A 26,612-nucleotide genomic window follows, 5' to 3' on the forward strand; every position below is an offset into this window, starting at 1 on the left:
CGAAAGCGAATTTTTGAATTCTGTTTTTTCTATCGATATATACATTAATTATCTCAAACAAATTCGTTAATGGAGGTGATTCACAAACTGGAAATAGTAGAAATTAACCATTTCTGGTTTTAACATTGATCACTGTACAGCTGAAACTATAACAGATAGCGGTAAGCAAATTTTTGCAATCGATTACGCGACTGAGAAATTCCTCTTAACTCTTGAGATTTTTGGGGGGGGGGTTAGGGACAGAGTTTTACATGAGAAATGTCACCATCAAAGTTTAATTATTTAGTAATGATGCTTTTAAGAACGATAACTATAAAATAAAACTTCAAGGAGCTGTGACAAAATATTTCTTCATAATTTATTGCATGTACTGTTCTTAAAACGTATAATATAAAAGCAAATATGCAGATAGATAGCTAAACGTCTACATTTATTATGAAGGCAAAAAGTTCTCAAATTAAATAAAATTTAAACAAGTGGAATATTTGGGGGGAGAAAAGGCAAATTTGGGGGGATTGCGTCCAAGCATTTGGGGGGGGGGATCGGCACCTCTGCTCACAACAATATATTTTTCTTAATTATCTGCACCACATAGGAAAGACGTAGAAGTTGAGCAAGTTGGTGCCTCACTCATTGCAGGAAGCCAACAAGCAAAAATTACTAACAGTTTGTTTATCGTTTCACGGCAGCGCAATGTACCCCAGGAACATACGCATGGGGTGGGTCCGGGGTCCGGATTCCCCCAAATCCGGACTTTTTTGTAAATTTAGCCTAATTTTAGGGGCAATTTTATAATTTTTAATATAATTTAGCCTGAAATTGTGTTTGGATCCCCCCGAAAAGCTTTGGACCCCTCCCGAAATAAATTCCTGCGTACGTTCCTGATGTACCCAATTCCCATCGAGTTTACCAGTAACGAAAAGTGGGTCATGCGTGATACTGTCCTTCAAATAACAATACAGAAATAAAATGTGTAAAATTCAAATCCGATTACTACAATGTAGGCTGCATACTTCAAGGAGTAATACTTCTATTTGATCCATCTAATCTAAGGGTCTGCACACGCCTTTGTATATATGTGTCAGCACCTTGCATATGTGCATTTCAAAGAGCTCCTTCGTGGCTAAGCGGTTAGCGTACGCGCCTATGGCGTGGGAGATCCGGGTTCGATTAACGGCGAGAGCTCATGTGGTTCGGATTCCACGTTAATCAGTAGGTCCACGTCTCATGTAGCCTCGCTGCTGAACGGGACGTTAAACTTAAAATCAACTCAATGTGCATGTCAAAGTGGAGACTTAATGTCTGGATATTGCATGTTTCCTACGCCTATAACGTGAATGTTTCACTTTAATCAACCTTGTCCATCGCATTTACCTGTTTAAGCTATTTACTCACTACACGTATTTTTTAAATCCATTTATTGGCAGTCATGATCATTGCATGTTCCCATTCATCTGTACATTGTCTTTACACTGCATGTAGGTGAGTTCAACTTTGCATGTTACAGGCAATGTGTCCAATTCTATTCCAATGTACTATACATGTGTCAGAACCTTGCATATGTGCATGGCAAACTGGAGACTTTGTGTCTGAATATTACATGTTTCCTACACCTGTAACATTAATGATTCACTCCAATCAACCTTATTCATTGCATGCACCTGTTTAACCCATTTATTGGCAATCATGATCATTGCATTTTCCGTTTACCTGCACATTGCCTGTACATTGCATATAGATCGGTTCACACTTCGCATGTACACGGAGATAATACAGGCAATGTATTCAGTTGTAATCCCATGTATTATACATGTGTCAGGACTTTGCATAGCGAATGTCGAATTGGAGACTTGTGCCTGAATATTGCATGTCTCCTATGCCTATAACGTGAATGTTTAGCTCCAATCCACCTTGTTCACCACACGCATCTGTTTAATCCATTTATTGGCAATCATGATCATTGCATGTTCCCGTTCACCTGTACATTGCCTGTACACTGCACGTAGGGGAGTTACACACTTCGCATGTACACGAAAATAATAAATGTAAAATAACATATCTTACATCATGCGTTTTCCATGCTATACGCTAATACACGGTATTTACATGTACTGCAAATGTCACACATGTATATTACATGTTGATAAACAGGCACCTTCCTTGTACTTTTCATTCTTACTGTATTGCGAATGTTACCAACAATCCATTCAAGGTACTTTACATGCACATATTCCCTTTATTTACTTGCATGTGAGTGACTACGTGTACATCGCATGTTCTTATTTTAATGTACAGGCTCTGTACAACGCGTGTTTTCGTGCAACATTTCCAACAGAAGTTCAATTCTTTTTTGACATGCATATCACCTGAAGACAATGTGCCTGTAATATTTTTTTTTACATGTGTTTTCGCCGAAACAGGCGCCTGTATAATGCCTGTCAAAATCTGACAGGCTTTTACAGGCAGTTCCATGTACAAAACATTGCATGTTTCCTCAAAAATTTTCATAATAGTCCGGGATTACCAGCAGCCAATGTTTCGTTTTTAAATTTTGGACATATACCAAATTATTTACTAGCCGAATTCGAGATTCAACATCGTCTGACATTTTCGCTTTTAATTCATTACAGTACTTATCACCCGCTTGCATTTGCATCAACTCATTTACAGTGAACCACGTACTCTCATCATAACAAACAAAATTAACATGGTATTCTTCAGGTTCGGCAGGGAGTTCCGGAGTATTGCGACTCAATATGTCGGCTATTTTATTGTCCACTTCCTTTATGTGCTCGAACCGAAGATCGAACCTCTGTAACTTTAACAAAATTTTTGTGGTTCGGGGATCTAAGTTCTGTAAAGTAAAAGCGTATGTCACTGCGCTGTTGTCACAATGGACCGTAACTTTTCTACCTAAAATATAATAAGAGAAATGCTCGCATAGAAACAATACTTCTAGTAACTCCAATTGGAAGATCGAATAGGGAACTTCATATAATTTTAATTTTCTACTTGCATATCCGATAACGAGAAGCTCTCCAATATCATCATACTGTGCCAGATAGCCAGCCAAATTTTCTAGCGACGCATCTGAAAATAAGTGAAACGGTTGGTCGAAATTAGGTTGACTGAGCGCTGGAGGCTCACTCAACAATTCTCTCAATTGTTGGAATCTATTCAGCAATTCCTCAGTTAGACAATATTTCTTGTCTTTCTTTAACAAATCGAAAAATGGCGCTGTTAAAGCGGCAAACTGAGGAATGAATTTTCTTCGCCAAGAAAGAATGCCTAAGAAGGACCGAAGTTTTTTCTTAGTTTTCGGTATCGGAAAGTACTTTATCGCTTCGTTTTGTTTGGGATTCGGCTTTAATTCCTTCCCATTCACAATGTGTCCCAAAAATAAAATTTCAGACTTAACGAACTGACATTTCTTAAAATTTAGCGCAAAATTTCCAAAGGTTAGAATTTCAAAGACTAGTTCCAAATGAGTAAAATGTTCGTCATAAGTAGAACTAAAGCACATCAAATCGTCAAGATACACTACGACGAATTTTCTAGTATCTAATCCGAAATATGAGTTCATCACATTTTGGAAGATACTAGGACTCGACTTTAAACCCATTGGTAGGACACATAATACATACTGTCTGCCTAAATATATGAAACTTGTGGATGCGAAGGAATCAGGATGCAGTCGAATACCATAATATCCCATTGTAGCATCCATGGAGCTAAAAATTTTAGCCCCAGAGATGCGAGTAAGAATTTCGTTAATGGGTTCGACCTGTATTTTAGGACTTACGACCTTTAAGTTCAGTAATCTGAGGTCGATTACAGGCCTCACACCTCCAGAGGACTTTCGCACGCAATGAATTGGGTTGCGATAACTGCTGGGATGTTCTTTAGCTATCCCCAACCTTATCCATTTATTCAATTCTTCCTCAAACTCTTTTTGCATAGCTTGAGGGATCGGATAGATTTTTCCGACCACAGGTTCTTGGTCTGTTAATTCTATTTTATAAGGTTCGCATCGGATGGGTTTAGGATATTCGCAAAATAGGTGCTTGAATTTAAGGAGCAAATTTTCCAATTTTAATTTTGTATCATCATCTAAATCATCGCGACCTTTAATCTTTGATTTCCAATTCAGAAATCTCACCGTAATCTCTACATTGTTCATTAGAAGAAGAAAGAATTTTGTTAGGTTCACAGAATTCCGAATTAGTATCTAAATGAACAAGGAGTATCTTTGGATAGGAGATATCCAAAGTTACTTCTTCATCATTATTATTTTTCAAAATTAATTTTCTGTTATGACTATCCAACGTGACTTGAAACTTAGCGAAGAATGGCGAGCCTAGTAACAGTCCAGCTTTCATGTCTTTAACGACAAAGACTGGGACATTAAAAAGATTATCTTGTATTTTTAAAGTTAATTCAAGCAATCCCTTCACAGGAAAATTGTCCTTACCTGCAAAAGCAGTCAAATGTACACTTGGTACTGGTTTGAGCTTTGCCGAACGAAAATAATTTTGAAGGTTTTGCCAAATATAATTTAGGAGGTTCAGCTCTGCCCCAGTATCAAGGATACATTTAATTTGCATTTCCCCCACCTTGCAATCTATAGAAGGGGAAGGAAATATCTCGAAATCTTGTTTGGACATATTCCCTTCTTCCTCTTTTAGCACAAAATAGGTCAGTAATTTCAAAGAAGACTCATTTTCAATCGACACATTGTCTTTCTCAAAATAATAAGGTTTACTAACATTTTGATTCGGGGAGAGAAGTTGGTTGGAGCAGCCGTCGTCTCCCCTCAGTGACGACTGCTCAACATGTTTTCCGAAACAACTACCGGATTTGTCGGTTCCGCAGTCACCGAAGGATACGGTGGACGCAAAGCGGAAGTGACAGTAGTCACAACAGGTAAGCTTTGGGGAAACGAAGAAGTTACCATAGTAACAGAAGGACCTGGCATCATAACCGGTTTCATATTACTAAAATTGTACATTCCCGGTACTGTATATGGTACTGGTACTGGTACACCCCCATACATCGGAACAGGCTGCATACCGTTTATGGGTCTGAAATTATTATTTCTATTCTTTTCCCATCCTTGTTTCTGATTTCGGTTTCTTTTCCAGTTGTTGCGGTATGGTCTCCCGTTGAAATTTTGAGGTTTATTTCCAAATTGAGAATTAGAGTTATTTTCACTTCCCCCACCTTCATTGCAGATCGGCTCCGTTTGCACTGCATTGTCGGTTCGATTAGAGTTATTCGGTAAAAAGAATGTTTTCCTAACTTGTGGTTTTCTGGGTTGAAATTTTGAACTACCCTGATTTCCTAAGGAGGGAGTTGGACTACATTCTAACTCAGCTATTCGTAACATCAGATCCTGCACTGTGCTAACTGAGCCTAATTTCAAAATTTTCGCTTCTTCCTCAGGAAGGCAGTCTAAAATCAGATCCTTCAACTCTTGATCTGAAGGTGAAGTTACTATTGAATTATATTTCTCGACAATATGCCGCACAAACCCTAGCAAGGAAGAATGTTTCGATTTGTCATATCGTAGCGAGTAGAGGTGGCGCTTTTGTGCCCTCTCTAGTCGCTCCGATATGTATTGCAATTTGAAAAGCCGCAAAAAGTCAGGGAAAGATTTTATCTGAGAAGCAACACTACGATACCAGATCTTTGCAGATTTCTCTAAGACTCGTCCCACTATATACATTCGATCCCTATCCGTGAGAACATACATGTTCATCGTGTGTAAGAGATCATCTAGGAAGATTTTTGCCATTCCCTGGGTCAGTTGCCCATCAAATTTTGGGAAATGATGCAATTCCTTTAAATAGGTTCCTGCACCCCTTTTATACGAAGGACTGTTGTCATTGTTTCTATTTTCACAATCTAATTCAGGCCTACCCTCGGTTTCATGATTATTAACAACAAGATCTAATGGAGGACACCGCTCAGTGCACGATTCACAACGCGATTCCTTCTCTTTCCTTCTTTGTCTCACTTTCTTATATTTTGTGAGGGTTTATTCCTAATTTCTTCCACATCGGTCGAGGAAGACATCTCGGTCATATTTATAATTTCCTCAAATCGACTTTTATCTAATTTTGGAACTGAAGGTTCCCTAACATCCTGACAACTTCGTTCATTATTAGCCAAATTCTCTTCAAATGGAAATTTTTCATTATTTGCATTTACACCCGATTCGAATATCTTTTTCAAAGTATCGGTGTTCCGCTCACATCGCTCCCGATTTTGACGATATGCGTCAATCATGTCACGTTCTAATATCTTTATCATATTCACGGTCTGTTCGTTTACATCCCGGAATTTCCTATGGTCATCAACTTGTCGCTATTTGACACTTTTCAATTCAGATTCAAATTTGGAGGTTATATTCCCGAATTGGGTTTTCAACACTGACACTTCTTTAGTAGTAGTTTCTAACTTACAATTCACATTTTCATTAAATTCACTGAAATCTACAGTTACTTTATCTAAATCTAGCCTAATACTATTCATATCCTGTTTTACATTGTTTACTTCCATCATACAACTATCGCGTACATTTTCTACGGTTTGTCCTAAATTAGTTTTTGTCTCATCAATTTCAATTCTTAACTTAGATATCTCGGTTTTTAATTCCCCTTTTACTGACACAAAAGATTCTTTCAAAGACGAAATTTCACTACTCATCTTATTTAATTCAGTTTTCATTTCTGCCTTTAAATCATTCTTATTAACAGTCATCTGATTAATCAGTTCCACTCTTACTGCTGAAACCTCAGACTTTAGTTCTTTAATTATGTCCACTAACTTATCTAGAAGCGGACCTCCACCAATTTCAATTTCCGGAGCAACTTTCTTTGGGTTTTGTGTACGTCTCACTTCCTCCCCATATGATTCTACAGACTGTTTACCTACACAAGTTGCACAATACCAATTTTCCTCTGAGTGTTTTAACACTTCTTGTTCCTTTTCCGGTATATTTAAACAATTCATATGGTACCATTTGTCACAACTCTCGCAACAAATTGCAATCGCGTTCTCAACACTATTAGCACCATTACAACAACTATATTCTTCAGTCTCATGCATCATATCTGTTTCACTCATCTTACATCATATTAATTGGGTCACGCGTTTAGCAACTCATCATCGTTATATCCACTCATTATTTAGCTTTCATCTCGGTTAGCACACAAAACAGAATACTTTATCAAGTAAACAAACATCCTGCAGCTGAAGTCGCCAATTTATAACACACCATTTTCTTTGGTTATGTCTTAACATCAAAATAAATAAATATATCCTGGTTGAACGAAGCCAATTATAACAAACCGTTTTATTTTACAATTCTTTAGACTTAATGTTAGGTTATGTTAACTTTCGCCAATTATAACAGCCCGAATATTACGGTAGTTGAAGAAAAAAAAATCAATTCAAACATGCGCAACATATTTATCAAAAGATTTCAGATTCTTGTTGAGTGGCCAATCGAAATGAAAGACGACTCGACGTCATTAACTTAAATTGAATGAAGAAAGAAAAAAAAAGGATCAAACTTACATATGCTTAACTCTATGAGCAGTATTCGAAATTATAGAATTGAAATTTTATCGTGATTGTTTATTTGTGCCAATCAGTCAACAGTTACATTGCAACAATTATCAGGAGCAACAGAATAATGTTTGTCAAATATTTGCCTACATCGCAGTACGTTCAAATCACTTACGATATTATGTTATTACATTGACTTAATATAAACATTGTATCAATTCTCAAATTTTGGTATCTTTATGATACATATTCAGTTCGTGATCACTCAAGAACTAATGATCCATACGCTCTAGTTACTCATTTAACAAAATGACATTATTATTACTAAGATTATTATTAAGTAGACGTTCATTGTTTATAACCCTGTCATTAATTTAAATGAGGCGACAACATAAGCCCTACATGACTGCTACTACATTCTCATTGTACCTTAGGACAAGTAAGTAGCATATATCAACAGTACATAATACATCTACAAGAAAAAAAAAATGTTCTACTTCTCTACGCCAGGGTTTACATATCTTATGAGAGATTAGAACGTCATTATCAACATTATTATCACTTTAACTTCACAATATAATGTCATTAATTCTCAAGAGCAATGGACAAATGATAAAATTTCAGATTGTGTTTAAGAACGACAAATTGAATAAATGTAAGTACGTATATGTTTATCAATAAAGTTGAACATCAGTCAGCTATGTTGACTTCCGATGAGGCAAATATGTAAGAAATTCATAATGCGTTAATGGCACCTTTAAACTAAATATGTGCCCAAGACAAAGTCTTGCACGGAAGCATATTCGAACAAGATTTTTTTTTTAAATATAAAAAAAACTACAACTGGAGGTTAGCTGAAATCTGCACAGATCAAGTATGCACTCGCATATCATGAGACAACAGCAATGAACACGGTACACTTACTATCCTAATTTACCGAAACCCTTTCACATTTAAGATCCAAGTTATATATATATATACGAAATCACGTTCAGAATATAATTTTCTTAACATACATAAAGCCCTAACCTACGCAATTGAAATACATGTTTAAAAAAAAATCGCGAAACAAAATAACAGGACATTATTTTACCGTAAGCACACAAGTTCAATTTACGTAACCTAAACAAGCAATCAAAGTATACATTTCCCAAAATATATCACGAGACAAAATAACAGGACATTATTTAACCGTAAACGCACAAGTTAAATTTACCTAACCTAAACAAGCAATCAAAGTATACATTTCCCGGAATATATCACAAGACAACACAAAAGTACATTATTTAATAGTAAGCACACAATCTGATTTCCTAACCTAACAATCAAGATAGCTGTATATTATGGGACACGTTCAATTTAAATCTTATCTAACCTAAGAAACCTAAACACATTATTTAATTAGGCACACGTTCAAAATGACATTTCAGAGTGAAAATATTACTTAATCTAGCAATAAGAAAGAAATGTATCAATTCTGACATGGCAAAATATTAGAGGCACATTAATATCAAGCGGTGCGCTCAAAGTAAAATTCACCAACAATTTTCAATGTTGATCACATATGCTTATAATATCTTTTTATTGAGTGGAAACGAGATGAGCTGTCTAAACGCGTAACGCCTTTTGCTTTAACTACACATATTTACTTCGAAGCACTCCATTTGGTGAATTAGTGAATCTGTTTATGATCGGAACAAGAAGAAAATAAAATAAAATGGATAGAGATTACCAAATTAATGGAGGTTCCTACATATAGTCCTCTCGGTCCTTGTCACCTGGATCTTTGGCTTCACAGGACGTAATAGGTTAGCAAACCTATTTACTCACACGTCGAAACCAATCTCCTCGGGTATTAGTCCCACGTCCTATTAAATATGGGACCTTGGTTCTAGTATCCGATGAAATAAACTTCAACAATTATACTTCCTGCCCATTACTTCATATCACTCGTAATGGCGGAAGTAATACTCGATGGCTTTTGGCCAAAACTTGTTTCAATGAATTTTTACTTCGGTCAGACTCCTCAGTGTTCCTTTTCTTCCAAAATAAGTCAGGTTATTCCAATTAATAATTTATACTAGGTTAACTTCCAAAATTCTACACTTTTGGTTACGAAATTTCTAAGTTTTGAGGAGCTGACCTAAGCCATCGTTCTTCTTACACTGTAAAACGGCGTTTCACTGCGTCATCTTTCTCGCGTCACCAGACCTTAATAAACGCGTTTTTAAATATTATATCTTCGACTGTAATTAACACAGTTTTACCATAAATACATATCGATACAAGAATCTAACCTTAAAGATCACGAATATCTATATATATTTCTAATTTCTAACTTACCGAGAACTATATTTAATAATTTAGAAATATGCACTTACTCCTTTCTGGTCATTATTTACCAGTCACCCCGGTAACGAAGAATTTTGGCTGCGTTTCGATCCGCCATGTTTATCTTTTAGCATTTCGTTTTCTCTAATAGTGATCCGAATGCCCTCTTGCGGGAATAACCAGAAATGATCGCTACGTTCTTAACAAAAGAACGACGGAAAGCAACGGAGTGAAATAGTATGAAAAGTTAAATTTTCTTCCAATCGTAGTTCTGGATTGATATTTCTATAAGGTAAAGTAAATTGAAATAGAGTAAAAGTGTTAATTAAATTTCACTATATTAAGCTATAACATGAGTGGAATTATTACAGTAACGCGAAGCAATTGTAGAAAGAAACAGTTCGAAATTTTCGTGGTAAATTATTGGTGTGTTTGCGTATCTCATATGTGTTTTGCATATCGCATATAAAACTAATCACCTCTTGTGCCATTTATTTCATTGGCAACGAAACAAATTAACATCAAAACGAATCTTTGGAAGCACTAGGGTGCAGTGTTACAATACACGAACCAACTTTAACGCTGCATGAACAACCGGTAAACATCAAAATACAGGAGCCAACTTGAACAGAAATGTAACCGATAAACGGTCGGTTACAATCAACACATTTAATACGGTCCTTACTGTAATACACTGAGAAAAAAGTTGTAGGTGGCGCACTTAAAAAGATAGGTTACATGCGTAATTCCTGTAATTTTTGGACAACGTACAGCAGACGTATAACTGAAAATGCATGTTTTATAATACTTTCTGTATAAGTGTTCCATCTATACGTACTTTCTGTATGAAACAATGTAGGCGGTCAGGATCTCAGATACAAATGGACGTATATAACATATAGCTGGCGAAGGTAACATAAGTATATACATGTGATATACGGAAAACTGTTAGATGTCAGACATCCTGCAACAGCATGATGTAACATCTAAGGGCAGTGCCTATGTAGCATACGGATAACGTATACTCCGTACTGATTTCTATAGTAAGCAAGAGGATACCGTATATTTGTACAATATACCGCTGTACGGAGAACGGATTTTTCTCTGTGTAGGACTCCCCCATTGTTATTCACACAAACACTGTAACTAAAGCACTACAATGTCATGTTACCAGTGAAAACGATTTTCATGGTTCCAGAGAACACTAGGACGATGTGCACGACACCGAATCTCGTAATAAACTGTTTCGTGGTTGCAGCAGAACTTCTTGATTAAGTTCGAACTTGATGCGTGGAGTTACGAGAGGTTTTGCAATAATAAAAAGTAGTTTTCTTCTTCATCTTATTATTATTATTATTATTATTATATACACATCTTATTATTATTTTTTCTTTTAAATGCCGTTTTATTTTTAATTGTTTAACGAAAATAATTGTATTTGCAATTTAGCAAAAATAAAAATTGAAAATATTCTATGGAGGTTTGTACAAACATTACAATTTTCAATATTATATGAAGGTTATTGTTAATTTTTTTTTTTATGATACACAAATTATATAATTTTTCCATAACAACAACAAAGGAATCTACATGAATTGAAAAACATTCCAACGAACATAGGACTAAATACTGTATGTATATATATATCGCGTGAATAGCAAGGAACCAGATACGAACAATTTTACACATAGAACCCACTTTGCATTAAGTCCGCTGGCAAAACTACAAAATATTACATTCCTTGAACAGTGCACAATTTACATTTTACAGAATATCAAATTATAATTATTCACTGATACACGTTATTGTGATAAGCCTCGCAACAGCATCCTCAAACCTTCGCCGAGATTACAGACAAAAGATCTCCTCCAGTTCCTTACCAGAGGGTAGCGTTCCCAAAACTGATGCAACGTTCCCTCTTTGTACTGCCATACTGATGCGTTGCAGTAGAAAAGAGGTTGCTCTAGCGTCTCCTGACGATAAATAAACGCGGTGACCAACTTCTTTTATGAAGTTAAGGCCTTCGGGACCCCATGAACCACCCGATTCGATGGCTATAGCGACAGAATGATATTTGTCAAGTAAATTGCTATACTTCTTGTGCTTTTCTGTTTCCCGGCAAGCAGCCACGTTGCCAGCTTGGTGAAAAAAAAATATTATTATTATTACAACTTACACAGACGTAGTTTTTATTCGACATTTTGGTTTTACTAATGATGGCATACATCAACTGAAATTCACACGTAATGTTGCAAACTATCAATAACGCACGAGATAAACCTTTAATGAAATACATGTAAGTTTTCGAAAACTGTGGTAATGTGGGGAAAATTATGCTTCATGTGATGCAGGCAATCACTAATGAATACCAAATATCAAATAAAATCCACGTAGTGTCTTTTGGAAACAAATAAAAGTTCCAAGAAACAAAAACAACACTGCCAACTGAATTGCAACGCACGTAAAAATCATCATATTGATACAAATCAACTTTCTGAACTTTATCAAAGCTTTAACACACAGTTTCTGATTTAACGCGAAATATATATATTTCATTTTCTATTGTTCCGAACCGATTTTGGATCCCGAGTTGGAAACCCTGTAACTCGAAAGCGAAGCGGAATTTGACTCATGTTTACAGGAACTTTTCTACTGGATTTGATGTCAGGATTCTAGTCTCAAAATTTTCATACTCCTTTCAAATCGCCTTGTGTATAGGACCTAAATGCCCATAGGAAATATTTACATTGCAAGTACAAAAATCGAAATTTCAATAATTAATTGCGACTGTTAGGGGCTGCAGCCGCATGAACGGTTAACGGATTTTAAATACTTAGGTACTTCTCCAATACATGTAAAAAATTCAGATTTTTAAAAGGTGGGTTTTTTGAGAAAATGTCGTCCAAACATGGCGTCTTAATACAATATTCAGCTTTTCATCATGCTATAACGTGGGATGTAATAATCAGAAACGTAAGTCCTTTACATTTTCAAGAGACCTTATGGAGTAGATTTCGATGGTAGAAGCAGATGGTTGATATTGCTCGTGAGGACAGAAAAAAAAGGTTTGAAGTTAGCAAAAATTTCATCAAAGTTGGCAACATTGCGAGTGAATTGCGCGATTCCTATTGGACCAATAGACGAATTTTGGCCCTCCAACAAAACATACAACTTTATACTCTTCCTGCTATTGCGATTACGTTACTAAGTACACTCGTTTCTCTACAACAAAACTTTTAATTTGGCATGTTTTTTCTGTTTTTCGAGCAATCTGAGAGGAGGGCGGCCATTTTGGAAGGCTGTATGTCGAAGGAAAAATTTTTTTCAGCAAAAAAAAAAAAAAAAAAAAAATATAGGTCTAATAATATTCCATGTAGATCCCATATAAAAAAAATAAATTAAATCTGAGACTATGTTGGGGACCAATTGTGGTTTGCCTGGACGATTTGAAATGGAATTGGTCACTTCGAAATCGAAAAAGAAGAAAGTCATATTGGATCATAATTGATTTTTAGCCGACTTCAAAAAATTAGTACTCAATTCGACTCGTTTATATATATGTTCTTGGTTTATAATAAACTTCGACATAGGTTGAAGTTCTCTCTTTTTGTATGTTTGAAAGAGGATGATTTCCGGCGTTTCTATATAAATTTTATTACGATATGCTCATAGCTTTGCGAGCTAGCCCATGAAATACCTAAACAAGTGAAAGGTAACTTCTTTTGAAATCAGTTTAAATTTTCTGCTTTTTAACGCTTGTTTGCAGTCGGTTAATGTTTTTTATGTAAAGTTTTTAGTATTATTGGAAGAAAGTTGAAATAACCAAAATGTAAAGAAAGCAGAATAATGAGTATTTCTTTTTAATCTTTTTATGGGATTTTTATTTTGCATTTTTAAAAAGAATAATTTATGCAGGATTCTTACTTAAGTTATTCACATAAAATTAATGTGCACATTATACTATTATTGACATTTTTCTTTTTTTTTTTTTCTGTGGACGGAGCAAATCAATAAAAATAAACGACACAGAAATATTAAAATGTTGGAATAATAAATTCAAAACTTGTTCAACTTGCTCTTCAATGTCCTGTTATAGTTAAGTTGAAACAAACGTTTTAAGCGGTGAATTTTCACTGATAGCTGTCAACATTGTCAAGACATACGTAAGAAGAAGTTTTGGTGCAAATAGGATTTAAGAAATTAATCACATAGGAGGTAACAATACTTAAAAATATTTATACTAGTAATATAAAAAAAAGTGGAGGCTACATTGATCATTATATCACTATATTGGAATGATAATCTTCATTATTTATTTATATTTATTTTATTTTATTAAAGATCTTTATTTACACAACCATATGATTGTTGCGAATAGTAAAAAAGAAAGACCTCTCAAACTCATATAAGATAATCATCACAGTTATTAGGACTTCAAATATATGACAACATTTTTGGACAACGCATTTCGACTTGCTTACATTATTTACATGAGGTATGGATAAACAAGGGTGGGTAATGACCGTCAAAAAGTTTACAGAACTTTACCGATAATACCGTAAAAAATTCCGAATCCACACGTCAAACTATATCACAAGTAATTATAATTTTCACTTTGAAGATTTGTGTAATTGAAAATAAGTAAATAAATAATAATAATAATAATAAACCTGTGAAAACATGTACCGGTAGTTTCAAAGTAAAGATTATAAAGGTGTTGTTATATATTAATGAAATCAAATAGCTCTTATTATTATATTGTTTGTTCTGTTTCAGATTGATACATCTTGATCTAAAAGGTGCACCGCCGAAGGTATCGTACTTGGAGAAGGTATGATCTAATTTTTCCATGTAGCAACATGATAGGAAATACTCATTTATCTACCTCTTAAATAATATTGGAAATAAAGATAATTGTCTTCTAGCGTAATTTGTTTGGAATTGGGAGAACTTACTTTCTTTCTTTCTTTCTTTCTTTCTTTTTTTTTTTTAATTTTTATTTGGTGTGGTGTGTGTTCCGTAGATGGTTTAAATATGAATGAAACTAACCCGAAGATAATTTTCAAAATCAAAGTTTTTTTAAATTGCCATCAGTGGCATCAAATTTACAAGATTCAGTTATAATACCCGTCTCAAAGATTTTACTCTATGAATTTTTGATTAATATGAAATCCTGTACATAATTCACTGTAAGAGTGATGCTAATGTAAGCAAAGTACACTCGTGTGCCTTCGCCCTGACCCAACAACTGAAGTACAATAAATAAAATACAAGTCTCGAACCTATTACTACATCCTGCCGGTGGGAACCGATTTTCTCACGGCACTCACCCGCAAACGAGGCAATTCCGACACTGTTCATAGGAATTCGTAAGCATTGACAGCAGTAGTCGGGGGAGTTTGAGGACAGACTGTGTTATGGTTGGAAAAAATGAAATGAAATCTTTCAGTTTTACGTCCCACGATTATGTCGGCTAGGCTAAAGGAGACGGTGATGATGAGAAATGAATGAAATGGTGGAATGAAGAAAGTGTGAGGAAACGGGAAAACACCGAGAAAACCCACGCACACGGTATTTGTCCACCACAAAGCTCACTTGGCTCGAGTTGGGATCGAACGAAGGACCCCATCCACCAGACGTGAACACTCCACCACTGAGCCACCGCGGCCCTCTGCGTTATGGTTGGATATCCCCTTGCTCGCATTACCAATTTGCTCCAGTACACTTTTTTTCTTCTTTCTTCGGAGAACAAGTTTACTGTTGGGGGCAAGTGCCCCGTGGCTCCTGCGGTAGCGCCACTGATCACTCTCGGTGATTCCGGTTATGTATTGTACATGCGTGGTTCACCGTTTCTCGTCTTCTGCATCTATTTTCCGCATATAGCTCTGTCGACGCCAGTACCCCCCCTTTTTTTTTTCTTTCTTAGAAATTCCTCGCGTTCCTACCTCCCTGCTTCTGACACCATTGTGTCACTCAGGCATTACTTTCTCTAAACTGTTTGGGACCACTTGCTGTTGCACCTTTCCTTTGTCCGCAATGAGGTGTCACACGTCTTTATGTATCAATATCGATACAAGAAAATTATAAATACGTCACAGCTACATAATACAAGAAATTAAATCATACATAATAAACCAAATCATAAATCCTTCTTGTCGTCTCGTCTCTAATGTGCACGTGGTCTCGGGTTCGATTCTCGGTAGGAGAGCATAAACAATTTAACCTTACGATCAGTTACTTTCATGAATCATCTGTCTCCTTTAGTCTAAAGGGCATAACCATGGGGCGTTAAACTAAGAAAAAATCATTTCTTTCTTCCTTTTTATTTTATTATTATTATTTATGTCTCTAATATATTTTCTTGAACAGAAAGCAATGTGGAAAGATGTTAATCAAAGAAACTACTTATTCATTGTTTCAATCAGTTGTTCAGTATTTCATTCTTTAAGAGTCAGTTATATTTGCTAATAAAATGCTAGTGTTACTTGCTAGTTCTTAAATACCTATAAAGGAAATATAGACTTTGACCTAAAATTCGTCATGGAGTAGTAACTTATTCAAATATTATTAATTGTAAAATTCTCTACATGTGTAATGTGCATTTTCATTTGGAGTATAGCACGGTAATTTGGAACGATGAAACCAATTACTTTGTTAATGGCATAGTGTCTATTAGAATAACTTCCTAGTCTGGTTATTATGGAAGCTCAAAGATTTCAATGACATGAGCTTGTCTTGTATATCCAAAGAACTCCACCTATTATCTTTAACCGATAGACGTTATATTTTCGATCTGAAATTTTTTCATAATGTTCTTTTTGGAGGTTTCTTTATTGATGGTTTATTTTCCGTAAGAACTCCTTACCATAACAGAAATTTTGTTTCATTTGTCTCGAAAGTTTCAACTCTAAAATCTTTTTTTTTTTTTATCGTACATGTGTGGTTCACAGTTTCTCGTCTTGTGCATCCATTTTTTGCATGTAAATTTGTCCACATCAGTACTCTCTCTTTGAGAAATTCCTTATGCTGTGTCCCTATCGCCCTGCTTCTGACACCATTGGTGGACCTTTCCTTTGTCTGCAATGAGGTGTCACACGTCGTTTTGCTGCCATTTGGGACAGCTTTAACGCGGAAATGAGACCGAATTTAACCAAGTCTCACATAAACGTTTTTGGTTGTTTTTATGTGTAGATTCTTCTCCCAAGCGCTGTAAACGGAATTTTGCAACACCCTATATATATTGCAATCTGTTATGATTGTATTCTATATGCCAATTATATATATATATATATATATATATATATATATATATATATATATATACTTGGCGGCAATCTGCAGTTGGTCTATTACTCTTGTAAGACTACGCATGTTACTCTCTGTCAGAATGTAGGGAAAATAAATTTCCCTGTAAGCAAAGATCCGAGGGACGTAAGGATCTAGGTTCAATTTTTGGACTTAGTCTCTGGAAGACAGTCTGGTTTTTGTGATCGGATGTGTACCTCTTGCGGTGATTATTTGAAGTGAAGAATTTGAACTTGCAACTGTTTTATTAGTTCTAACTACGTCAGTATAAATATTTAAGATTCAAAAGAGGAGTGGAATATAACTTTTTTTTTTTCCATCTTGGGTCAGTATTAAAAGTTTTTTCTGGAACATTTTTTTTATTTTTTTTTTAATATGGGCATAATGTGATCAGAACTGTCATAATATGAATAAAGTGTCATAGCTAACGGGATATGCCAAAGTCCCATTTTTGTTAAGAACCTAAGCCCAGAAAAATATTAAAAATAGCTGTTTTAATGTAATATCATCGCACTCATTGTAAATAAGTCAATTAACCAAAATATTGCGCATAGCTTTGGCAAGTAATAGGTTAAATAGAGTTTCTGATGTTTTAAGCACAGAACAACTAATACCGTTTCTAGTGCTTTCGGTGGAGACGGACGCTGGTCTGGTCTTTATGTCCCCATGGTGTACTTAATCATATCTTGTAACTTTGGAGTTGATCCACCAAGTTACTTATCCCTCTTGCCTCTCCAGGTGCAGAATATACTATCTACATATCCTTTGAATACGAAGTATTCAGACTTCCTGGGGTCAGAGAAATTTACAGCCTTCATCAATTAGCTTTCCTTTCCACTGCTCACAAATTCTCCAAAAAACAAAAGTATAACCCATTCAATATAGTAAGACTTACCTGATCCAGGTTAGAGGTCAGAGACTGAAAATGTTATACTTTGATTTAATCTGCATATATTATATATATAGATTGCACTGCGCTGCACACACCGGAAAGCATGCCTGCCTTCCTTCCTTCCTTCCGCTCAATGTAAGCCTTTGTGGTGTGCAAATGTTCTTTCTGTGTGTTCCAATTACGCACACATTTTCGTCAACTCTGAATTCTTATGTAGCTGCACGATTTCCTTACTAATTACAAATTCCGCAACTCACAAATTGAAAGCTGTTATGTAACTGTTGTATTTCTCCGTTCTGAACTAAGGTTTTCACAAAACCTTTTACCAGACGGACTGAAATACCGTATAGACTGTGGTGTAAAAATACTTGTGTTTTGCTCATATCCATCTGAACGAGATATGGCACTTTAAAAAATCTGTTCGTAGAAGCAAATAACCACTACCGAAAAGAACAAAGAAAAGTGGTTTTGCAAGATAAGGGTTCCGTTGAATGGCATTTTATGACAATCTTCCTATGCAAACAATAGATGCAGAGATTACGGCTGAGTGATATTTTTTTCCTGTTTTTAAGTCTGAGAAAATTGGATACGAACATTACGCGTGCTTATACGGAGAATAGTAATCGAGGATATAGGGTGGTATACTCGTACACTCACTGCTTAATCTTAGTCATTAGAGTATACCTTTTGTTTCAAGGTGTAAAGTACTTCTGTTTCGTTTATATTTGTTTACTTATTTATTTAATCAGGTCTTAATTCCAGTGATGAAAATGATTAAACCATTTTCTTTTCTATCCTATTCTTAGTAGCTGTTCAAGTACATCGATCATGCGAAGAAAAAATATATCCGTTTTTTCTCACTACTGCGAGCACAAGAGATTAAGTAGAAGGATTAGAGTTTAGTGTCTCTGTTCGGAGGAGAAAGAAAAATGTAAAAAAATACGTGAGCTCTGTCTTTGTCGAAGTTCATGTTGTTTTGATCAGTGATTAGACTTCGAAAAGTTTGTTTAACTGTGATATTCGTATTTTCATCCTGTCTTTACCACAAAGGCTTACATTGAGCGTGATTTCCTTTGTTTCATCTTGGAGTGGGTTGGTTTCTTGTGCGTACCTACACCCATTTACGTTATTAATGGAGTGGTTTATCTAAGAGTATTATCAGAAAATAGTAAAATTCTTTTAGACTATAAAACGGAATTGCAGCCTTTATATTTTAATGATAATACATGCGTTTTACATTGTTAATTTAAAAAAAAAAAAAGCCTTTTCTATAGTCATATGTTCTTTTATGTCAGTCTGTGAAAATTTTAGGACTACGGCACGTTACGGCACGTACGGCATGTTAATCTAACATAGTGGCATTTATAAGAATACAACTTTATACTGAGTTGGTAACACTGTTTTGGTGTTGCAGAGTATGTAAAATGATTTCCCTCGGTTGATTTTTTCTTCGTACAAAATTTTAGTTTCTTTCTTCTTTTAATCTGTTAATTTAGTAGTTACTAGGGTTTATCAAGATATATGCGTGCTCTTTTCAGAAAATTTCTGGTTTTCTCTCTTTTTATAATGTCATTTTCGTATTGCTTTTAGTATTTAAAAGATGCACGAATCCAGTCGTATTGATAAGAAGCTACTAATTTTTAAGTTCATGATTTAGTTTACTGTCTTTGATTTATGCATATTTTGTTTCTGCTGTTTGCTTGTCTATGTGAATGAAACGATCGTAACTGTAACTCAAGTTTTCACACACACACACACACACACATATATATATATATATATATATATATATATATATATATATAGTGTGTTTCAAAACAACACCGATAAAATTTGGAAGGTGATTCCTGACACTAAGACAAGAGAAAAAGTATAGACCAACCTGGGTGCACAAATGCTTCCTTTCAGAGTTGCAGGCTGCCGAAAACATGAAAACAAATTAACTTTAAAGGTCCATAGCTCCAACATTATGGGACCTACCGTAGTCTGGTCAGGACTTCACTTAGGAATAATATGTGCGCTAACAAAAATCCACGTTTCAAAATCCTAAGGTACTCATCCAGCAATTTTTATAGGGGAAGTTTGGCTACGGTCATACAATTTGAAATACTCACCAACTACCTCTATAAAAATTGTTGCGGAAGTATTACAGGATTCTGAAACTTGGATATTTGGATAGGGCACATATTATTCCTAAGTGAAGTCTTGACCCAACTACGGAAGGTCCCATAGTTTTGAAACTATGGACCTTTAAAGTTCATTTTTTCATGTTTTCGGCAGCCTATAACTCCGAAAGGAAGCATTTGTGCACCCAGGTTGGTCTATACTTTTTGTCTTATCTTGGTGACAGGAATCATCTCCCAAATGTTGTCGGTGTTGTTTTGGAACACCCTATATATATATAGTCTTCCAATTCAAGATTTTTCGAATAGCTGACTGAGAAATACGCTTGACTTTGATTCAGGGTTTGATATTTAGGGAGGTCCAGTTTCCTTTAACATACGTACTATAACTGTAGAATGAAAAACAAACGATTATCCAAATAATTATACCAATTACATATATAATAATGAAAGGAGAAAACAACTGATTTTTTATATTACACACCAAATCCATGAAAAAGTGACTGACTGGACCGGGGGTCGAACCCGGGACCTCCGCTTACCGTGCCTATACGCTAACCACTGTACCATCCAGTCCGCTTTCCAGAACAGCCACTCACTCTATCACTTTCGAGGTCGGTGCTCTCATCTTGGGCCACGTGGGTTGTTCCACAGATCCCTGCTGTGATTGGACATCATATACCGAGCACCTTATGACGGTTGTAATTTCATATCGTAGTGCTTTATGTGTAGAGTCAATAATGGACCGAGATTTTATCTCTTCACCAATTTTATTATAAAATTAAGTCTTTTGTGTTTACAAAAGTTCTAACAACAAAGTGTCTCTATAATGACCAAGGTTTGTGGGTTATAATGTTCTGTACGGGTAACCCCTTAGCTTCATAGCAGCCTCTAGGGTTCTCAAGAATTCGGTTCTAGGAGACCTCAGCTCATAGCAGCCTTCACGAGGTATGGTATTGTTTAAGGTGATCTCCTTCACTTCATAGCAGTCTCCAGGGTTTAGTTGTGGTTAGGATGCCCCCTTCGCTTCATAGCAGCCTCCAGGGTTTAGGATAGATTACGATCAGTTGGTCGACTGATGCCAGGTCCCTCGATGGTTGGGCTTTTATCTGTCCTCTTCAGGCCCGTCTTCGGCTTTCCTCGGTGTCTTCCGTGTCGGCTTCTCGTATGCTTCACTGTTTATAATCAATAACTCGTGTTGTGTTGACATGTGCTTTTGTCGTGATGTGGGGATCCTTACAATATATACTAATGAAAGGAGGAAACAACCTATTTTTTTAGTTTACACACGAAGCACTACGCCATTTCGGATTGTCCAATCACAGCAGGGGTTTGTGGTACAACCCAGGTGGTCCGAGGTGAGAGCACCAGCCTCGAGAGTGAGAGAATGACTGACTATTCTCGGAAGCAGACTGGGTGGCGTAGTGGTTAACGCATTCGCACTGAATGCCGGAGGTTCCGGGTTCGGGTTCCGGTCCAGTCAGTCACTTTTTTCACTCTTTCTGTTATACTAATTTCGTTGTTCACTTATCTCTTTGTGGCAGCACAATTGGTTAGTAGTGGACTATTTAGTGTGATAGCTTCTCGTTCAATCTCGACACGAGTTTGTGACGGATAACATGTTCCTGTGTTTTCTCGAGATTCTTTCAATGCCTTTGTTTAGTGAATTCTTTCATTGCTTGCTCTTCCTTTGCTGATATCTTATAAATATGGAACGCCAAAGTAAAATCTTCATTTCTTTTATGTTTTTTTTTTTTTTTTTTTTCGTGTCCAAATCACCTTGATGCAGTAATGATTTCTTTGAATTGAATCATTTACATACCCCTCTTTTGTGTATGAATAACAACTTTAGAAATTGTACGCAAATTATACTTTTAGTACACGTTTATATTTATTTTATATTCTCACGGATTTTAAGTACTATATTTCTGTGTATTTCAGATTTTTTCTCTGTTCCATTTGTGGGGTGCAACAGGAATTTTGCTTGAATGGGAAGATACTTTCCCATATCGAGGGGATGTGTCAGCAGTCGGGTCTCTTGGACCCTCAAGCACAGGAGTTTACTCCGAAGATGAGGCTAGCAAAATTATCCAATTGGCCTCACATTTTGGTCTGACTGTTGTGCCTCTTGTACAAACATTCGGCCATCTCGAGGTAAGGTTAAGTGTATGATTTTAAGTTCTCTATTGTTTTACGTAGTTGAGAGTAATAAGGTTTAGCCATAACGCTTGCTTACGATAGAAGCTTGTGTTAGTACGTACATTTTAAAACCAAATGTAATTAAATATTCTATACAACAACAATTATAAATTAGAATCATGTTGAAATTACCTAATTAACTCTACGTACACCATGTTAACTACACTTTAAATATACAAAATTAATAATAACAAATTAAACAATAGGGAAATTTTGTGGACAAAACTAATTTTTATATGTGTATAATATGTTCATGAACGCTTCGTTTCACTTATCCTGGTTCTTCCATCCAATTATAACATCTTGAAACAAATGTATATTTATTGGTAACGTATAGATGAAATATAAGTTATGTTGAGGTTACTTACTATAAATGCGCCGTTCGAATTTTATTTAGAAGATCTATTGATTCAAACAACTTCTATTACGTTCATAATACATAATGCAATGATAAGGTACAATGTATTTTCCTATTGTGAATGTAATTATCAGCTTTCAGATCATTTTCAATGTGTTCTGATCAAATGAGGTGGAGATCGTTCAGTCCTTATCGCTGAAAGTCAGCGTTTCCAAATATAAATAAGATCTGGTCAGTTTTATACTTATACATGATTTCATTCTTTACTTATCTTCTTTGTGATTTTATATACACGATGTGGACACACTCAAGAAGAATTGAAACGATATAGATAATGTTAAATTAAAACCTGTGGGCGAGATATAGAAGAGGAGTCAAATATGGTAACCGCCATATTGATCTGAGTAAAAAATCGTAAATGGAAACCGTAGGGTATGATAACATTTTCGATAGCACATTCTCTCGGAAAGATACATTGTAATCTTTTTTTGTTCTGTCTTTATTCATACCAAAATGATAATTTTTTCACTTCATAATGTCAATTTAGAGACATCCAAATAATATTGAAATGGTGTAGAAAATACAAAATTAAAGCCTGTTGGTGTAATATGGGAGAACATAGCAAACATACGGGAAGGTTTCGGCGGCCAGTTTGAAAGCTGTCACATTGAATTTGGGACAAATTTCGTAAATGGGAACCACAGGGTGCGATGCCATTTTCTGCTAGCGCGTTCTTTCAGAAGGATATCAATAATTATTTTTGCTCTCTCTTTATTCATAACGTGTATATGTTCAGTTGAAAGTAATAATTGAATTAAATAGGAACAATTGACCGTAATTCTTCTTATACTCGTATTAATGCTATATGTGAAAAAGCTTTCGGTTCTTTGGATTCCCTCGCATGACTCAAGAAAATTCTGCCTACAGAGACAAAGCTACTACAGTAAGTTACTCGTAAAATCTCTAATATTTCTTCACCCCGAATATTGCGATGTAGCGCTATCAGACTTAAAGAAAAAATTAGCACACCGTTTGCAAGGTATCCAAAATGCATTGTATTCGATTTACGGTCAGATCATTTAACTGTATACTGCAGAATGCTTGCTTTAATAAAATTTTCCGATAGACTATATTTGTACAGATCTACACTTCACTACAAAACTTTGTGCTTTCAACAATCTTCGTATCTATTTCAATAATTACAACCACTAAATGCTCGCCATGAAGACAATACAAGATTAGGTGTAAATAAACTTATTTCTTTTTCCATCTGTTCGTCGAACTATTGTAAAACTTTTTTTCATTCACTATCCGCGCTTGAAATGACCTTTCACTTAACACACAACAATCACAATCAATTCATCTGTTTAAAAAGTCGGTTGAGCAGGCTCTCCATGATTCAGTCTTGGCCTATTGAAATTTGAGGGGAAAAAATCCTTATTTCTACTCTCCTGTGTTCTTATTTGTTTTATATTCTTCCAATTTTACTCTGATCACATTATACGCGTATTTGTAGTTGTTAGTATGTTGTGTGGTGTATGTGTGTACGTGTGAAGTGACATAGGATACTCGGATTAATTACTACTATTCTATGTGTATTTGATTGTATATAATTTTGTTATTTCAATTATTGTCTTTCTAGTTGTAATTGTAAAATTTATACCATACATTAGCATTGTTAAGTGGATGACAAGACATAGATAACTTTATGGTCGCTGCGTAAAAAATAATTTCGTTATGAATAAAGATAGAGCAGAAATAATTATACTGATGTTTTCCTGAGAGTACGCGATACCAGAAAATAGTATCATACCCTATGGTTTTCTTTTAAGAATTTTGATCCAAGTTCAATATGACGGATTTGAATATGATCATCAATGTCTTCGTGTATCCTGCCTTCTCAAACTCACAAGCTTCATTTCATATTTTCTACACCATTCTGATATATTTTTTGGATGACTTTACATTTTTTGAACCACCATGTACTTTCATTATTTTATTTGTTTATTTTTCAGTTTCTGCTGAAGCATGATCAGTTTCGTACGTTACGGGAAGTAGAAAATTATCCCAGCTCTATGTGTCCGTCCAAGTCACAATCTCTAGATGTCATGAAATCAATGATCAAACAAGTTGTTGATTTCCATCAAGACTTACAGTACTTGCATATTGGAGCAGATGAGGTATATTGACGATAATGTGGTAAAGTAACTCTAATGTGTTATGAACAGGGCCCGGATCTTGTTGACAAGTCGACTTTTTTATGTTACGCATATGATAAGGCAACTTCAAATAAAAACATTATCCTTCAACTCAAGGTTCTAAAAGTATATTGTTTTAGGGTCAATTTTTGGTCACTTTTTGCCGTTTTGAAGTTTCAGGTCATTTTTTTAATATTTTAAGGTAACTTTCAGGTCACTTATGGTCTTTTTAGTCTTTTTCTTGTACATAAGGAAATCTTAAAATGAGCACTGTTCACGGATTTGAAAAATATGAAGTTATCTCTTTTCCTGGTTCCTGATTATTGGGGTGGGAAACTGCATTCCTAAGAAGCTAATGAACACTAAGCTGTAGCTCGTTGACTAGGGGTAGGGGTTGGTCGGTGGCCAAACAGATGGTTTTAGATCATTTACCACATAGGATGTGATTAGGTGAATAACTAACAATGGATTAGAAGACGTAAAAAGATTTTAAACGGGGTTTTTATCTATTATTCTCATGTATACAGTCTACACTTGCGAACTTCTATTGTTTAAGTGTGTTTCCTAGTTTCAAATCGGGAGTGAATTGACGCTTTCAGTACGTACAATGCCGTTCAATGGACTGATCCATAGACTGCAACTAACTGAAACAAAACTTTTGAGAACGAGTCAGAAATGGTAACTAAAATCTAATAGATATTCAAAAATGACAATGTTTAACGAAATAAACGTTTAAAAAACAAATTTTAGGGTCAATTTTTGTGAATTTTAGGGTCATTTTAGAGGAATTTTAGTGTCATTTTAGGTCTTGCTTTACTTTATTGACAAAGTTAAATGCTATCCGTAGAGCAGTTTCACTAAAGAAGAAAGAGATTATGTCTATAGAGAGGAAATCACACGACTTCATACTCAGTTGAGAAACTTATAATTCCGGTTTTTTTTTTTTTTTTTTTTTTTTTTTTTTTTTTTTTTTTTTTTCTAATTATATCTATCACACTGTCACGCAATGAAGATGCCATGTACGAAAAATAGATTTTTGTTGTTTGTAAATTTGTTCGGTGCACAATTAAAATGTCATGTAGAAAGAATGAAAATACATGTGCTGGATCTGGGTGGAACGGATGGCTACCGTATACTGGGAGTTGGGAGAAAAAAAAAGAAGCACATTACGCTCCGCTTTGTGTATTTAATTATTGTGTATTAATACTGTACTTGCATTAATATTCACTGCATAAGCTACTGTACTTTTCATTTTACTGTTGTGAGTTTTGAACCCTTAACTGCAATCCTGTTATACCTTCCTGTGTCGAAGTCCTGGAAAATTGGTGATTTGTTCTGGATTTTTTTGGGGGGGAAAGAGGGTGGGAACCCTGAGAGTTTTTAGTCTTGACCCAACGTTGTGAGAATTTAGGTGTATTAGAATTAAGAGATAGAATACTGTGGTCTACAAAGCCAGAAATACTAACAAAACCCTTAAACTTGGAGAAACTAAAAGAAAGTGTGGAGATCACTCCAATGACTGATGAATTTATTCATCCTTAATCTGTTACACTCGCGCTGTAGAAAGAATGGTGAAGTTGGGAACAGAGACGGCAGTAGCGGTTTGTGGACAAGAGGTGTGACATGGATTTGTC

The 26,612-nt window shown here is 35.3% G+C and overlaps 1 protein-coding gene across 7 annotated transcripts in view; it reads left to right on the forward strand.

Annotated features, from left to right (window-relative positions):
- LOC145664593 (hexosaminidase D-like) overlaps window positions 1-26,612 on the forward strand; it is a 108,798-nt gene that overhangs the window by 37,969 nt on the left and 44,217 nt on the right. For all 7 annotated transcript variants that reach the window (XM_081731396.1, XM_081731400.1, XM_081731397.1 and 4 more), the window contains 3 exons: window positions 14,680-14,734; window positions 22,165-22,377; window positions 24,796-24,960. In XM_081731396.1, coding sequence (XP_081587522.1) covers window positions 14,680-14,734; window positions 22,165-22,377; window positions 24,796-24,960 — 433 coding nt within the window. The remainder of the gene's footprint in view (window positions 1-14,679; window positions 14,735-22,164; window positions 22,378-24,795; window positions 24,961-26,612) is intronic.

This window comes from Thermobia domestica, chromosome 11 (assembly GCF_964235325.1).
Source record: "Thermobia domestica chromosome 11, izTheDome1.hap1.1, whole genome shotgun sequence".
Taxonomy (NCBI): Eukaryota; Metazoa; Arthropoda; class Insecta; order Zygentoma; family Lepismatidae; genus Thermobia; species Thermobia domestica.